The following is a 16,865-nucleotide window of genomic DNA, read 5'->3' as shown; positions in this document are numbered from 1 at the left end:
AGGCTTAAAGCTGCGTCTCTGATGCAGAGTGAGTATTTTTCTAGGAAGAGTTTTGGATGTTGGTGGTCTGGACTCTAGCTGATATTTCAGCCAAACTTTCCACTAAAGGAAAATGCACTTTCTTTTAATTTTAGTTTTCTATGATAACTCACTTTGAAGAGAGCCTCATTTATGACCCTGAAACAACCTTTCCATTCAGAAAAAAATAAATTAATAAGACTTTTGTTTAAACCAAGTATATAAGTGAAGATGTATTTAATATTTAGAGCACATCTGCATCCAAGCAGTCATCAGTAAGTATAAAGGAGTAAGTGGACCAGTAGGAGTCAACATGTCATTAGAATATGTGGGGAACTAAGTAGCCTACGTGTAGATTATAAGGGCAATTTACCAATAATGTAAGAAGAGTATTTTATTTGACTATTTTCACATTTTTACTATGCTACTGTGCCATCACCTGGTATTTAATTTAAATACATGAATAATTTGCTAAATTATAATGGGTACAACAAGCTGGGCATGGTGTGCTTATTTCTTTTCATTGTTTGTATGTAACTGTTTCTATTCATTTTACTTCTGTATATTAACTTGCTGTTGTCTTTTTGTCTTTTAACTGCTGTTGAGATTTGCAGTATTTCAGTAAAGTTAATGGTGGTGCAAAAATTGAGAATAGGTGGGTGTGGTGAGCAAAGATTAGTATTAAAGGATTTCGTATTCCGTTTTGTGACTTATTGAAACTGTAATTTTCTTTGGCAAATTTAAACAAGAAAGAGTGTGCTGCATTGAAATACGATCACTAATTCATGAATTAACAGCTTCCCACACTGCTGTAATGCATGAGGAGTCACACTAATTGGTCGTTAACACACGCCCCTCTGCACTCTCCCCAACTGAAGCGGTATACGCCATGGAGATCAGTGTTGAAAAGGACCAGAAGACGGGTGGCACCAAGATCCTGTCTGCCCTGCCCGTCAGCCCTGCGGATGCCCACCAGCGGGGCGTTAAGGTCTACGATGACGGACGCAAGGTCATCTACGAGGTGCGACCCGGCGGCCCCGCCATGGTGGAGAATGGCGTGCACTCCTGGAGCTCCGACGAGGTGGAGGACCTGATGCGGCGCATGGGCCACCCCCACCCGTGGCCTGACGGCACTCACGTAATTAAGAACCCTGTCGGGCCCGACGCTGCAGACAGAGTCAGGGAGGAGGCGGAGCACAAGGAGGTGGGGCTTGCGGCAGCAAGGGCGGGGCAGGACGGTGCTCCGCCCCCCGGGCACGCCCGGCAAAACTACGAAGGAGAGGTGAGGGAGACGCCCGCCGCCACGGCCGACAAGCCCGTAACCATGATCTTCATGGGCTACCACAGCGTGGAGGACGAGGAGGAGACCAAGAAGCTGCTGGGCTTCGACGGCACTATCAAGGCCGAGATCGTCCTCATCGACGAAGACGACGAGAAATCCCTACGCGAGAAGACCGTCACAGACGTCTCGACGGTGGACGGCAACGCCGCCGACCTGGTCTCGGGCCGGCCTCTGTCCGAAGCCACCGAGCTGTCCTCGGAGGGCAAGGAAGAAAGCTCAACCAAGGAGACCCCGCCTGCAGGTACTGAAAAGAAAAAACGCTGCCACTGCTGTACTGTCATGTGACCTTCTTTCTCCCATCTCAACTTCTCTTTTCCTGGAGCCCATTCACCATGGCTCTGCCTCTCTTCCCAAACAACAACAACAACAATTCCTCACCTTGTTACTAACAGCACTTCCACTTCTGTGACGCCAGACAAGCACACTTCTCTGTCTTCTGTGACCTACTTTCCACAGAATAGCTGGCTGTCTTACTGTCTGGGTGGGAACCCACAGCAGGGTGTGGAGAAAGCGTTGGTTGAGGACGAGAGGTCCACAGCACATGTCCAAAATGTCTGGGGAAAATCACTTACAAAATGAGGGTGATCCATATCTTCATCTAAAGATGAAGGAACCTAGTGAACAAAGAAAGGAAGTTCTAACCCAGGTACCTGTACAGAATATCTGTGAAAATAAAAATAGTGTCAAAGACTAAGTCTTAAACCTGGGCATCCCAATCAACATTTGATACTTTCACAGAGCTTTATAAATTGGTGTAGCATGGGTATATTTAGCTTCACGTGGAAAATGCATCTGAACCACATATGAAAGATATCCACATATGAAAAATATAGATACATTTAATGTGGCCCTGTGCCTGTTTTGCCCGTTCACATGTTGTTCAGTGGCCTTTCTGGAGCATCACAACCACCATCACATGCTTGGCTTTAGTCTCCAATGTTTCACTGGCAGGTTAGACTACTTAAATGAACAGCACAGTTGTCATAACTTGGGCAGATCTTGTCTGTGTGGGCCTCTGTACTGCCATGGCTTTATTTCTACCATCATTTTTGGATGTTTTTGTTTGAAGAAATAAAGGGCCACTCAATATTTGAATTAATGAATACAAAAATTTGAAATAATCAATACAAAAGTTATATTTGACCAAGGGTATCTTTTATAAAAAATACAGCAACCTGAGTCACCCGTTATAACCTATTAGACTGCTCTGCTCATTTCTTTACTAAAGAGTTTCCTGCTGGAAAATGATTAACAAATTTTTGTATTTGAACTGAAGTGCTAGGCACTGTCATTTATTGTTGTCAAATCCACTGGGACAGTCAAAAGCCATAGTGTAGCAAACTGCTAGTTTACATAGAAACATGGTGCTGAGTATTATGGGACCTTTATGGTACTTTTATATAATCAGAAGTGCCATTAGCAACTACAATATGTTGTACACTTATAAATACTTAAGCCTGTATCATCAGCATCTCCAGAAGTAAAAAGAAAGTCCCCAAGCTCGCATCAGCCAACACGTGTAATGTAACGTAATGTAACAAAAAACAAAACAGCTTACATGGTTCTTGACAGATGGGTAAAGTAACAGTGCCTAGCACTTGACCAACACCCTTCAGTTTCAGCAGCCCTACAGAGAAGTGTTTTCCATCGTCGTAGCTGCTAAACGTCGTAGCTGCTAACGGTATTCACATTTCATTACGTACATGAGGAATCACAAACTAGTGACTTTGGTTGTAAACACTATATATATAAACATTGTAGAAAGATTTTGCTCAAATGAGTGCCAACATATATTTCTATTGAGGTTGAAACCCAGGAATGATTTTAATACAGTATATATATAATAAAAATAAATATTTATTTATATTTGTAATGTACACCTTAATACCATACAGACGTCTTGGTGTTGACTCCAGGGGAACATCTTATTTAATTATAATTTATTCACTAATGCCGACAGCTTTGCTGTGTCTGTAATCACCTGTGTCTCTGTCCCTCCTCTGTCTGTTGAGAACACTCGTACACACGCACAATATCAGTGCCATATCACTCAGATCATTACGACTAAATGAGGAACTTATTGATGAATGACTTATCCGCTATCTCATGGGAAGAAAATCACTTTTTTTTCCACTGCATTCATATTTCATTATACACCCCTTCTTTAAGGGTCAACTCCATGCATGGCCTACTTCTAAGCTTTTTTCCATTATACTCTATAGCACAACATAGGTGCTGTGGTCAACATTTCAGGTAAGATATTAAGAGATGTTAGTGTATTCACACTGTAGCTATTGTTGGTTTTTAAAAATTGCACCCAAAAGCTGTGAAATATTGCTAAAACTTGATCAGCAAATTTAGATGTTCCTTTAATTTCCCTAAATTCCAATTGACTTTTGTCACTTGTGGTTAAAATCCAATATACAGCTATTATACAATTTGTATAAGTACACGTGACTGTAATACCCAATATTATGTCTAATTACATTTTACATGGTCTTCATATGTCTTTGAGGAGAGGCAATGCCAGATGTAACAGTCATTAAGCTGTCATTTAGGTAGTAGCTTAGAAAATTCAAAACACAGTTGTGTGTAGACGTTTGTAATATCACAGCAACATGTAGTATCATATTTTACATTCAACTGAAAAATCCACAGAAAATGAAAATATGTTACTGTCATTCAGCTGTGTTCAATATTCAACACAGCAAAGGAGACACGTTCAGAAAAAGCAGAGCTATGAGGGGAAACCAAGTAACTCATTCCAACAAGAAGGTTTTGATAAATATGTATTTCACACTTTGGAAAAGAGGTTTGAGTCAAGGGTGCGTCCCACATAAGCACTCTTTGATCGTCACAGCTATAGGACAGAGACAAACGACACCTTCTCAGATGTATTATGGTGATTTGGGTTTAGGTGGAGCGCATTCCTGACCACCTCGCTGTATCCGTTTTAGTTTGTGTAAGTATAGGTCTATGAAACAGTACTGGGCACCTGTGGAAGTCTTGGTGAGACCCCGGTGTTTGTTGTCTAGCCCCTGGTTTCTCAGCGTCTTACTGCCAACCCCATGAGAATGTGGAGCCCAGCGTCCACACCGTGGCTCCTGCCTGAGCTCAAAGAGATACCGCTGTGCTTTTATTGAGATTCTGCTGTATTTTTGTAAACCTGAAGTGTAATTTTTTTTATCTGTTCCATTTCTCCTTTCCTTTTTTTTTATTTTTTAAAGATGACTACTAGAATTGTTCTGTGTATCTCTCTCTCTCACTCCCTCTCTCTGTCTTGTCTCTTCACCGCACCATTTCTTCAGTACGGACTGACAGCTGCTATGCTGTAACAGTGGCTTTTCTCCCCCTTTGTATGGTAAACCTAGTCCAATAAAACAGCATTTTGTTTTTTCACCGTGCCTACCTTCTTGAGTCTGTGCTGTGGTTCTTTCACTAACATACGTCTCCCACAACTCACGTCACCAGCACGCCTTCTCTAGGCTGGGCTCCATGTTTCCCCCAACCTGCCCAGCCACACTAACATCATCCACGCCTCTCCTGTGCCCTCTCTCTCCGTACCTGCCTCTGTCTGGCAGGTCAGTCCACACTGCATGCCCTTTGCCAAACTACATTAACCTATCCAACTTTCCTTACTCACTACTAAAGCCTGACGTCAGTTGAGACAACCTCCCCCACTGCCAACCAGTTCAAGGTCAGCACACGTTATTAGGGAGGCTCGTTAGTCTGGTAGTGTTAGTGTGTGTGTGGTATTGGTTTCTTTCTGCCCAGATTACTTTAATTTTAATAACTCATACAAACATGTGCTACAAGGTAGGTACTTTGTTCAAAGTTCATACACCATGTTCTTGTACAATAATTCATTAGACAAATTCAGTGTTATATATGCAGCATACATGCAGTCTTCTGGACTGGGCTGAAATCAATTTTAAACATGGCACAAAAATCAAAACGGGCCCATCCTCTCACACTTGCAGGCCTCTGGTAGGAGGCCCTCGTGCACAGAAGAAGATATGACCACTCACTGGAAAGGGAGGACAAGAAAGACAACAGTGTAAAACAACCTAAATATATAACCTCATCCTTTTATGGGGTGTTCCAGTACACCTCTTACTTAGATGAACACCAGGCACCTAAACAGGAAGTACGAATGAGGAAGGTTAACCAAGGTCGTCCCTGTGGTGATGGTGATTAACACTTGAGGTTGTGACCCCTACGCTAGTGGAGGGGATCCAACAAATCCCAAGAATGAATAATTACAGTGTGTATCTCTAAACCATGCAGTAAACAAAATACTACAGCGACCCCTCAGACACCCAGGCCCAAATGTGAGGGGGGAAAAGATAATGACCACCCACTGGACAGGTGAAACAGTAGTTATTTATTTAAACATTTAAAATGTTGAATTATATTATGATATTGAATATGACTTAAAATGTCTTGTTAGAAAGAATTATGTATTTATTCAGTCAGCTGAACAGACAATTAACAAAAAATATAATTTGGGCAAAAATATTAAGATGGCTCAAATAAATATTTTTAATAAATAAAATATTTTTATACCTAAGTTTAATTTGCAACTTCACTGTCCAAACAGCACATTGCTGTTCAATTGCTTAAAAAACTATATTTGAAACATAGTGCCATTCCACATGATTACCAAAGGCTGTGTTCCAACATTACCTAGATTACGTTTTGCACTGGACTTTTACATCCCTATGCAATGTAAACTTAACTTTTAACATTTTGTCATCATCTTGATTTAATCTAAAGACAAGCATCCCAAAAGCTGTGCAAACCGATATGACTCTCCTCATAAACTGCTGTCTGGTTTTCATATGATAACAACATGAGGCTACAGGACTAATCAGGACTAATCTCGCCCATTACTTGTTTATAATGAAATGAGCTCATATCCAGGTCAGGATGTATAGAACTGAGTGGGGGTTATCACTTTATTAATTATGCATTTAAGTCAATAAGACATGCGATGATCAAATTAGGTGTTAATGGTTGTAGCATAAATTGCTTGTCACCAATTTCTGTGTCTTATCCACTGAAGGTGGGCAGACCTACAATTGCAATGCTATTCTGCAGGAGTGTTATCATTTTCAGCATCGATACTGAACTCTGAATTCCTGAAATCACTTTGACAAGCATTTACAGTTTATCATTTAGTGCTGAGAGCAGCACATTAACTGATAAGCCACACTACTTTTAAAGAGTGCTCTGTGTTAGTACATTGCCCATATTTTCCACAGATGCCCTATTTGATTCAAAATACCGTATTCACAGCCAGTTGAATCCCTCTCTGCATGGCTCGGTTACAGCGTAGTTATTATCAGCAGGTCACAGTAATTCCAACGACAGAGTGAGACTGCACTGGAAGCATCTAGTGTGAAGCTAAAATAATGCTGTCTATAGAAGCCTGTGTATGAGTGCATGTCAAACGTAATTAATCCCCACCATCAGTGAAATGCCATATGCCTCCTGTGAGACAAACTTTGTTTTAGTTAGATTTTAGGGGAAGGAGGGAGAGAGTTACGCATTTCTTCAGTTTTTTTTATATTTCGATTGTTAAATTTTCTTTGTTGTATGTGAAGTAAAATGGAAAATATAGGTAGGTATAGGTAGGTATATACTTTATTGATCCCGAAGGAAATTTAGCAGCCAGTAGTAATTACACAATACAACAGAGTAGTACAACTCACAGTAATAAGAGTGACAAAAAGAAATACTGGAAGTACATACAATCACAGTAATAACACAGGTCAACAAAAAAAAAAATTTACTGGTGCCCAAAATATTTTAATGAATTTGGGGTATTTTTGGGGTGCTGATTCTGAATATGCTATCAGTTTTGCCAGATTGGCTCAAGTTTTTGAGATTTTTGGTATCTTATTTATAGCACTTATATAGCATTAGCATATAGCATTTATAGCACAAGAAGAAGTTGTAATAACGATCCAGACACATTCTGTTACATTTGTGGTGAATATACACTGCAAAAACATAGAAGAAACATAACAGACTTCATAAAAAAAGTGTATTTGGCCTATTTTGGGGTTATGCTTGGGGACCAAGACAAGTCTTGGGCACCACACATAGTGTGTTTTTTTTACACATTTCACGAAAAATCTCAAAAACTTGAGCCAATCTGGCAAAACTGATGACATATTCAGAATCAGCACCCCAAAGTTACCCTAAATTCGTTGAAATATCTTTGGCCCCAAAAATGCTGTTGACCTGTGTAATACAACTATAGAGGTGCAAAAAATTAACAATAACTTATATGACATTTACAAACAATACAAAGACTATACAAGCGTGCAAGTATCCCAATCAGAGTAAAAGGGAAATTCTGTAAAACTGATGTCCAGTAGTGCAAATGTACGGGATGTACTGTAAAGTGTCAAAGTGTCCAGAAGTGTGAATGTATGGGACATACAGTAAAAAAATGTCTGTAATAACACAAATTCACAGACACGTGCATAGTGAGAGGAAGAAGCCAAAAAGTTCGGGGGGGGGGAGGAGCTCTGCTATCATGTAGCTTTGTGCTCTCTGAACTCCGCCTGCCTCTCTCCCCCAGCCCTTTGCCTAACAACTCACATGTCATGTCTCTAAATAGCCCTCATTTCCAGCCTTTTACAAATATATATATATATATATATATATATATATATATATATATATATATGAAAATGGTCATATAGTGCTCCAATCCTGTTGTACGCTATTCACTAAACTATAACTATAACACTATACTGTGTTAATGAACATGTACAAGACTCAGGCAAGAGTAAGGTCACCATTAACAAATGGCATAGACAACTATAAACATATCTGATGCCTGTATGATAGTGATAAAAAAACATAATAATAAACATTTCTGCTAAACGTCTACACACTCAGCTGGGAAAACAATATCAAGGCGTTCTGTAAGTCCACAGTGACCTGTCTGTAGATGGATGAATCACCATTAAATCCATGTGATCAAGTCAACAGTCTGACTCACTGATTTCCAGCAAACCGTTCCAGGTTTGAATGGCTAGCAGAGAAATCCATTCTGTAGCCTTCCATGTAATCCGTGCTGTATAAATACATGGTGGGTTGTTGTGGCCCTGTGTTGCAGGCAGCGAGAAGGCTCGGTGTGTGCTGCTGACCACGGAGAGTGGCCTCTTCTCAGGAGCTGCGGTGAGACCCACACACAGTCCTGCGGTGAGTCTAGTGGGGACGGGGTGGCACGCAGCCCCTACCACACACGTGCTGCACATGTATGCACATCTCCTGCCTTTGTTTCTCACATGAACTAGACAGATATTATACAGCACAGATCATTTCAAAGGCTCTGAATGTGTCATTTGTTGAAAGGCCTCGTGTGTCCTATTTATACATAGTGTCTATTTATGTATACCATGAGTTCAAAGGAATAGATAAACAATATTGGACCGCACTATAGGAAAGCGAACAGGAATAGGTAATGTGTTCCCTTAAGAAACCACGAGGATGCACCAAAACCAATATATTCATTTTCATTTGTATCTGTATTTTTTTTTTGTCTCTTGCCAACACACCAGTGAGCTGTGGCCCTCGTGTTTTGCTCTTCCACAGAGGTAGTCACAACAAACCGTGTGCCAGACACAGTCGGGGATGGAGCATGGCTCTAATGTCTTGTGTGCCTCTGGACAGTGTTTCCCACACCCATTTACAACCCGATTAGGATATAGTTATAACGTTATTACACTGTGAGCGTGGTTAGTGATCATCTGTGTGTGTATACACTCCAGCAGCCAACTGAATATCACTGCTGCAGCATCCAGAAGAAGCCTAGCTTCTGTTCAGGGCTTTGGCTGTTCTTGGTTAAGAGTCATTCTGAGGCATTCTGCTGTTTTCTTAGCTGAATCAGAAAGACATATTAGAAAATAGAATGTGCATGATTAACGATAAGCAAAGAGGAGTCTCACTGGGACTTGGCCCCAAACCAAGTGGCCCAAATCTCTAGAACCTTGTTTTTGTTCCAAAATAAGTAGTGATGCCTAAAGTGAACTGTGCATATGAGAAAGTGATCTGAGCTAGATGAGGAGAAAGATAGAGAGAGAGAGAGAGCGAGAGAGAGAGAGTGTACGTGGAAAATTGCATGTAAACAGTTTCTGGAAGCAATCAATCTAATGTCATATTGCCCAAGTGTTATGTGGATGTCGTTACACAAATCTACCAGGAAGACATTCTTCAGATGCCATTCTGACTTTGCAGGTGGTCGTGTGTCTTGGCATTGTCACACAGCTCAATTGTTCTAGAGACCGTGTACTGCGTGTATTTGTTATTGTCCAACAAAAATGCCTCAGTCGCATTTCACCGTCCACCACTGGCGCCCGCGTGCGTGTTGCGTTCGGTTCCTATTTGGTAGTCGGCGGACAAAGGCAGGATGGGGGGCCAAATTGTTGTGCAGTTGAATGGCGAGCTGTAACCTGAGCGAAAAGCCAGGCGCATTGTATAGTCCCTGTGATCAGTTCCTGATTGCCCTAGAATGGGAGAGAAACCTCCAGGACTGGGCTACACTCTCTATTCATTATTCAGAGGGCGTGCTCGGAGCCACAGACAGGACGGAACACTCCGCGCACGCGAGACGACCGAGCAAGCTCGTGCGCACAGCGCTCAATGTCACCCCAGACAGAACCGCTGCAACAACCACTCCACGGACGCGCGAGGAGCACTGCACGCAACTGATATCTCCATATAGACTTCCTCAGACTTTCTGAATGCACGAGGCGTCCTGAATGCACGAGGCGTCGTGCGGCGGTGCACGCGGTGTTTTCGCCTCAACGCACGTCCGTTTATTTGAGGAGCTGAGCCACCGGTGTTTGATGCCGTACGCTGGTGAAAGGTAACGGTCAGCTTTATGTTATTTTCAAGTGCTGCGAAACGACTGTGCTACGGAGGGTTAAATAAAGCGTTAGACGTTTAGTGCGCGTGAAGGATGCCGAACAAACGGCGTGCGCGTGAATGGCGACGTCGGTCGAGGCTGTTTTAGTCGTTTGGTTAATCGTGTGAATAAGTAATCGCGCAGATGGCTGCATTTCCGACAAAGGTCAGCGTTGCGAGCGGACTGCGGAGGTTTTCCCACCGCTTGCAGCATTTATGTGTGCCTCGGAACTCCGTTATGAATATGAAGTATTAATAGAGAGATGAAACTTCTTCTATACGCTTGTGTGAAGCTCTCAAAAGTTAATGTTTGTCGTCCGATACAGCTGCACGTATGGGTTTGCCTTACAAAAATCCAGGCAATCTGAATAGGTTAGTGACATTCAAACCGCATCGGTTTAAACAGCTAATGTACTTTTAATTCAGCATCTCGTGTTACGTTACTCAGCTGCCACTTTGATTTCCTTGTAGGTCTATGTGGAATGTTTTACCTACGCTGCTGCCTATTAGATGTACCCGTGCAATACAACATAGTGCTGTCATAAATATACTGCCGTTATTATCCCTTGCACAACTGTGAATTTAATGACTGTATTTGCTTTGGAATTGCATCCGATTGGATGCGGATTTCGGTGGTCCTTACCCTGAACCGCTTACTGCATCGTTACAAATGACCATTATGCTCTTCAACAGAGCATCTGATTTCTTTTCTGAGTAAAGATTACCTTAGGTGAATCTGTCTGCTCTGGAAAGAGCCAAGAGTGCAAACCTGCCAAATGGAATAAGAATTAAGCTGTTTCAAAATACCAAAGGATCTTCACTGGTGTTACACATTCAGCCACTATTTAGCCATGAAAAGCATTTTAAGGCTATGGAGAAAGTTTCAATCCTAGGTCAGTGCAGGTCTTGTTACTGGGACCCAGCCCACGTCTGGTGGACCAGTGGAGGCACTATTTCCCTTGAAAGCACAGCTTATTCTTTTAAAATACCAGTCAGAAAACCCAGGACAATGCAGACTGCATCAAAGAACTGAACAGCAGTTACAGTCAGCTACAATATCTTATCCCCTAAACTGTACTAAAATAAACCAGATATGTACAATCCCCTAAACTGTACAAATAAACCAGGTATGTACACGTTTTGTTATAGGTGGTGCATTTTGTTACATTACCTTTAATGTGACTGCTGAGCACAGCAGTAGAACTCTAATACATCTTTCTTTGGCCAAGTCTGTCCTTAGAAGACCTGTAGTGCCACTGATGTGGAACATGGTGAATAAGATGTCGGAAAGTCACTCGTAATACAAGGTGACATTATCTGAAGAGGGAGGGATAAACACACACGCATCCCTGTCCTCCTCCTCACATTAACAGGCTAGATACAGAACCTAGAGGTCCCCTTGAACACCGTGTCCACCACACCCTGTTAAACCTGGGCCACCAATGGATGGAGTAGCCCCAGCTGAGACACTGCAGACGTGGGAGGCAGTGAATGAAGAGCAGCATAACAGGAAGCCGACATTCGGAGGAATTCTAAAACACTGTCGGGCCAAGTGCCAGCGTGGCTGCACACATATCCCATCTACCCCGTCGTACCCCGACAAAACATTCCCAAAACACCACGAGCCATTCTAGCAGGACTGCTGCTGTTCACACCAGTGTTGTTGACTGCAAATTATCTGTTAACAAGCCTTGTGCCGTTAAATTATACATGCAACAAACTGTCCCTGTATAATCCTCAATAGGTGAAAGGGGTTTCCCCTCTGACATTATATCTTGTCGAGGAGTCAGATATAAGATATAAGTTGTTAGTTCTCTGGTTGTGTCCTTTCACTGTAATGGAAGGAGTGACGGGTAACTTGGTGCCGACAGGTATCATGTACTCTGCAGCTGAAAACAAGTATCAGTAGAAACCTGCAGGCTGTGTTTTCCTCTATGTTTCCACCTGTGGTCTACGTAAGGCTGACTAAATAACATTACTAAAATATAGCCGCAAGCGGCGATTGGCGGGTTCACACACCAATAGGCATTTTGGCCTCAGTAGGCAAAAGGAAGCCCAAAAGGTCCTTTAGACCTAAAAGTGAAAAAAAGCTGTTTGGGTTTGGCCAGTGTGTGCTCTACAGATGTAGAGTGTGATGACATCTGCGTGTGTCAGAAAGGGAGACACAAAAATAGCACATCTGGCTAGAGCTGCATGTATGTGAACAGTATAGGAAGGCCTGCACTTGTCTATACATGATTGGGCCTCTATATTACTGACAGAGAGAGATTGAGGGAGCCAGAGACTATGCTTTGTTATTTCACTCCTTGTACACGTAGCACGCCTAACATGACTGCCTGTGTATTCAAAGTATGAATGTAGTCTGCAAAGCCTGGCATGACTGACATGACTGGCATTACTGACATAACTGATATGACTGGCATGACTGGAATGACATCACTGGCATGACGAACAAAATTAACATGACTGATATGACTGACATAACTGGCATGACTGTAATGATTTGAAGATTTGACTGACATGACTGGACTGACATGACTGATATGACTGACATGACTTACATGACTGGCAGAACATGACTGGCATCACTGACATGACTGATATAACTGACATGACTGGACTGGCATGTCTGATATGACTGACATCACTGGTATGACTGACATATACTATACATATACTATAGATATGCATACAAACTATACATACATTTAGGTAGAAGTGTGTGTGTGTGTGTGTGTGTGTGTGTGTGTGTGTGTGTGTGTGTGTGTGTGTGTGTGTGTGTGTGTGTGGTAGTATATGTATTCAAACTATGACAACATATACTAATACATACATACATAAGTATACATAGAAACTATACATACATATAGGTATAAAGGTGTGTGTGTCTGTGTTTGTGTGAGAGAGAGACAAAAAAGAAGCCAAATATCAGTTTGTATAAGCATGTGTTAGTCACTGAGATATGGGTGGGTATGGCTAGGGAAGTGTCAATTGTGAATGCTATAGGAAGGCCTGCTTGTGCCTGTATGTGTGTGTGCCTGGTTAATAGACACAGAGAGATCTAGGTAGCCAGAGCAATGTTTACTTAGGGCACAGAGATGGGAGGGGGAATGTGGGTGAGAGTGTGAGAGAGACTGAGAGTGTGAGTTTCAGCTTGCGTGCGTGTGAGAAGGAGAAGGTGACAGAGGGACTTTACATGCATTCTTATGCATTGTATATAATACTGCACTGTAGAGCCATACGATAACCGATTTAGATGAAACTTGACAAATTTGTTCAGGATGGGATTCTGAATGGGCTTGTGCATTTTGGTCAGAATTGGGTAAAATATGAAAGAGCTTTAAGAATATGAATATTATATGTATCGATGCTGTCCATTAAAAAAATATTTAGCAGGTATAAGTGTCCTCAAATCCAAAATCTTTGGATTGTTTTTTGATTTCACACTCTGTAGAGTATTATAAGACTTTGCTTGACATGATAGTATGAAAATCCTAGGAGGAGTATGAAAAGTGATGATTTCAAACTATTATTAACTGTAAATAAACTGTGCATTTTTTAATAGGACATGTAATGGGAAAGTTGTTCGCACTACTGCAAGGAATCAAAAGAGTCCAATTGCATGTTCCCAAGTGGAATTATGTAGGGGATACACTTGCTTTTTTTGCAATAGCGCCCCCCAGTGGCCAATCGACACCCGGCTGGATTATGTCATAGGGGGCGTGCACTTGTCCACACCCAAGAGGTTTCGTGCAGATCGACCAATGGTAAGCCTGTCAAACGCGTGCCGATCACTGATTGGCCGATTACGTCAGCCATTTTGGAAGTATGGCATGTCTGCTTTAGGACCTGGTTTCCAGAGGCCCATAGATGATGTCTGTCAAGTTTCATGTGGATCGGCCAATCTGAGTGCATGGGGCAAATTTTTGCATGTTATAGCGCCCCCTAGCAGGTGAGGTATGGCAACCACTGCGAGCTGCCCCAGACCCTCACACGGAAGCTGTCTGTGAAGTGCCATCTCATTACATGCAAGTTTTCTTAAGTTAGAGTTCCATTTGTGCAAAATTTACTATTGAATTTACGCCCCCTCATTTGATTGGCTTATACTGACTAGGTAGTGAAGAAATTAGCATTTTTGTTGGATACATTTTAAAGTTCAGACTCTTCTGAACGTTTTGATACCACATATGTGCACGTATGTGAAAAATCCAGGGACTAGTTCGCGCTCAAAGATGTGTGTGATTTTGCACATTATGCAAATTAACTCGAAATCTAAGTGGGCGGAGCTTAATGGTTGTATATTAATTGTCCTATTGAATTTAGTCAAGGAATGCATAGGAACTGGAATTTTGGTTCTAGGACCTACGGTGTAGGAGATATGGACAAAAAGTCAATATGGTCTGCTATAGCGCCACCATCAGGCCAATTTGGGGTCCCTGTATGGGAATCTGGTCCTTGGAGGTAACTGAACCTTTTTGCCAAGATTGGGTTTTCTAGGCATTACGGTCTAGGCTGCACGATGCATTTTATGTCAAAAAATGGGCAAAAGAATAAGAAAAAATATAGCCGCAAGCGGCAATTGGCGGGTTCACACACGAATAGGCCACTTGGCTTCAATAGGCAATAGACCCAATAGGTCCTTTAGACCCAAAATAAGCTGTTTGAGTGGAAAAAATGCACAAATAAATCAATGTGCAAAAAAATGTTCAATTGGGGCACTAAAGGCCCAAAAGGATCAAAATAATGTGTATTGGCAAAATGATTCAAATCACAGAACTAAATCACATGCTGAGATCAGCTTTGTGTGTGTGTTTGTGTGGTATTTCATGTGAGAAATAGTTTTCAGTCCGTTCCGATGTTTGGCCACTAGATGGAGCCCAAGTACTACCATACTCATATCTCATTAATCTCAGTAATGCAATATGACATTTTGGTGAATTAAAAGGTTCATTTCTGGTCAGGCAGTGCACTTTTTGTTATAATATGCAATTGCAATGTTATAGAACTTATTGATCTGGATCATACAAGACCAATTACTTGTCTGTATTCTGCATAACAAGATTGCAGCATGAGTTTTTATGTTTTCTTAGGTTTTTGGGTACTGTAGCGCCCCCGACAGGCCAATTTGAATAAAACTTGGCATACCTCACAAGGACTTCAGGATATAAAAGCCTTTCAAATTGGGAGTTGATTGCATACATGGTTTATGAGTTATAGCAATATAGGTCATATATGGCATGGCCACAATGATATAATGGGAAAATGGACCAATCAGATAAATAAAAATCCAACATTTTTTTAATCAGTTTTTACCTACAGAGTCTACTGATTATGCTCATAGCAATTTTTCCATAATTGGATCAAATTCCTATGACTAGTTTGTAAATAGCTATTTTCAAACAATAGATGAATGTGACAAAAGTATGCATTTTTTAATAGGACTTGTAATTGCAAAGTTGTCAGGTCTACTGCAAGGAATAAAAAGAAACAAGTTGCATGTTCCTAAGTGAAAATTTGGAGGAGTTATGCATGATTTTCACAAATAGCGCCACCTAGTGGCCAAATGTTTTAAAACTGCACAGCATGACACATAGTCCTGGGATATGCACAGTGGTGAGGTTTCATGTTGTTTGGCCAATGGTAAGTCTGTCAAATGGCCAATTAATTCAAATAAAAATTAATTGGCTCATGGCGGCCATGTTTTTTGAGTGATGATGTCATCATTGTGTGTCTTGATATCACTTGGGCCCCTGATGATGCCTGTAAAGTTTTGGCTTGATGTGACTTATGGTTTCTGAGATACAGTTTTTCCCATGTTATAGCGCCCCCTATTGGACAATCGTGGCCAGCTTTGACGTATGACCTCGTAGTCATGTGCCCTAACAACGGTTAAAATTTTATGAAGATCGGTCAAAGCGTTGCTGAGATATGGCTGTTTAAGTAAATTTGGCCACGCCTTGGAGCTATTGATTGACATGTGACAACCAAACTGTATGCAAATCTCAAAATGTTTTTAAGCAACTTTGATAATGAGACTCTCCTGAATATTTTGACACCAAGCTTGTGGTGATCCGATGAAAAACCAGGGACTAGTACAAAAAAGTAGGTTTTGCATATTATGCAAATTAGCAAAAAATCTAAGTAGGCGGAGCTTAATGGTTCTTGAGGCTTTTTTGTTTGGCTTGAGCCAAGGAATCCATCAGAAGTGGAATTTTGTTTCTAGGCCCTACGGTTTGGGAGATATGGACCAAAACGCAAAATGGTGCGCTATAGCGCCACCATCAGGCCAATGTGGGTCCCCTTCTCTATTTCTCTCATTGCACACCTGCTGCACCTTGCTGGCAAGTTTGGTCTTTCTGGGCCTTACGGTCTAGGCTGCAGTATGCGTTTTACAGGGGGAAAAATAATAATAATAATAATAATAATAAGAAAAATCTCAGCAATTACAATAGGTTTCCCACACTACGTGTGTGAACCCTAAATAGCCGCAAGCGGCAATTGGCGGGTTCACACACGAATAGGCCACTTGGCTTCAATAGGCAATAGACCCAATAGGTTCTTTAGACCCAAAAGAAGCTGT

At 41.6% G+C, this 16,865-nt stretch overlaps 1 protein-coding gene across 4 annotated transcripts in view; it reads left to right on the top strand.

Annotated features, from left to right (window-relative positions):
• Window positions 1–16,865, top strand: part of palm2akap2 (PALM2 and AKAP2 fusion) — an 81,410-nt gene that overhangs the window by 30,030 nt on the left and 34,515 nt on the right. For 3 of the 4 annotated variants that reach the window (XR_013133691.1, XM_077019580.1, XM_077019581.1), the window contains exons 8-9: window positions 897–1,601; window positions 8,496–8,581. Coding sequence is in view for 3 of the 4 variants with exons in the window: in XM_077019580.1 (XP_076875695.1) it covers window positions 897–1,601; window positions 8,496–8,581 (791 nt within the window). In the remaining variant the exon portion in view is untranslated. The remainder of the gene's footprint in view (window positions 1–896; window positions 1,602–8,495; window positions 8,582–16,865) is intronic. The other variant, XM_077019582.1, reaches the window with a different exon arrangement.

This window comes from Brachyhypopomus gauderio, chromosome 10 (genome assembly GCF_052324685.1).
Source record: "Brachyhypopomus gauderio isolate BG-103 chromosome 10, BGAUD_0.2, whole genome shotgun sequence".
NCBI classification, from domain to species: domain Eukaryota; kingdom Metazoa; phylum Chordata; class Actinopteri; order Gymnotiformes; family Hypopomidae; genus Brachyhypopomus; species Brachyhypopomus gauderio.
This window is presented reverse-complemented; position numbering and strand designations above follow the sequence as displayed.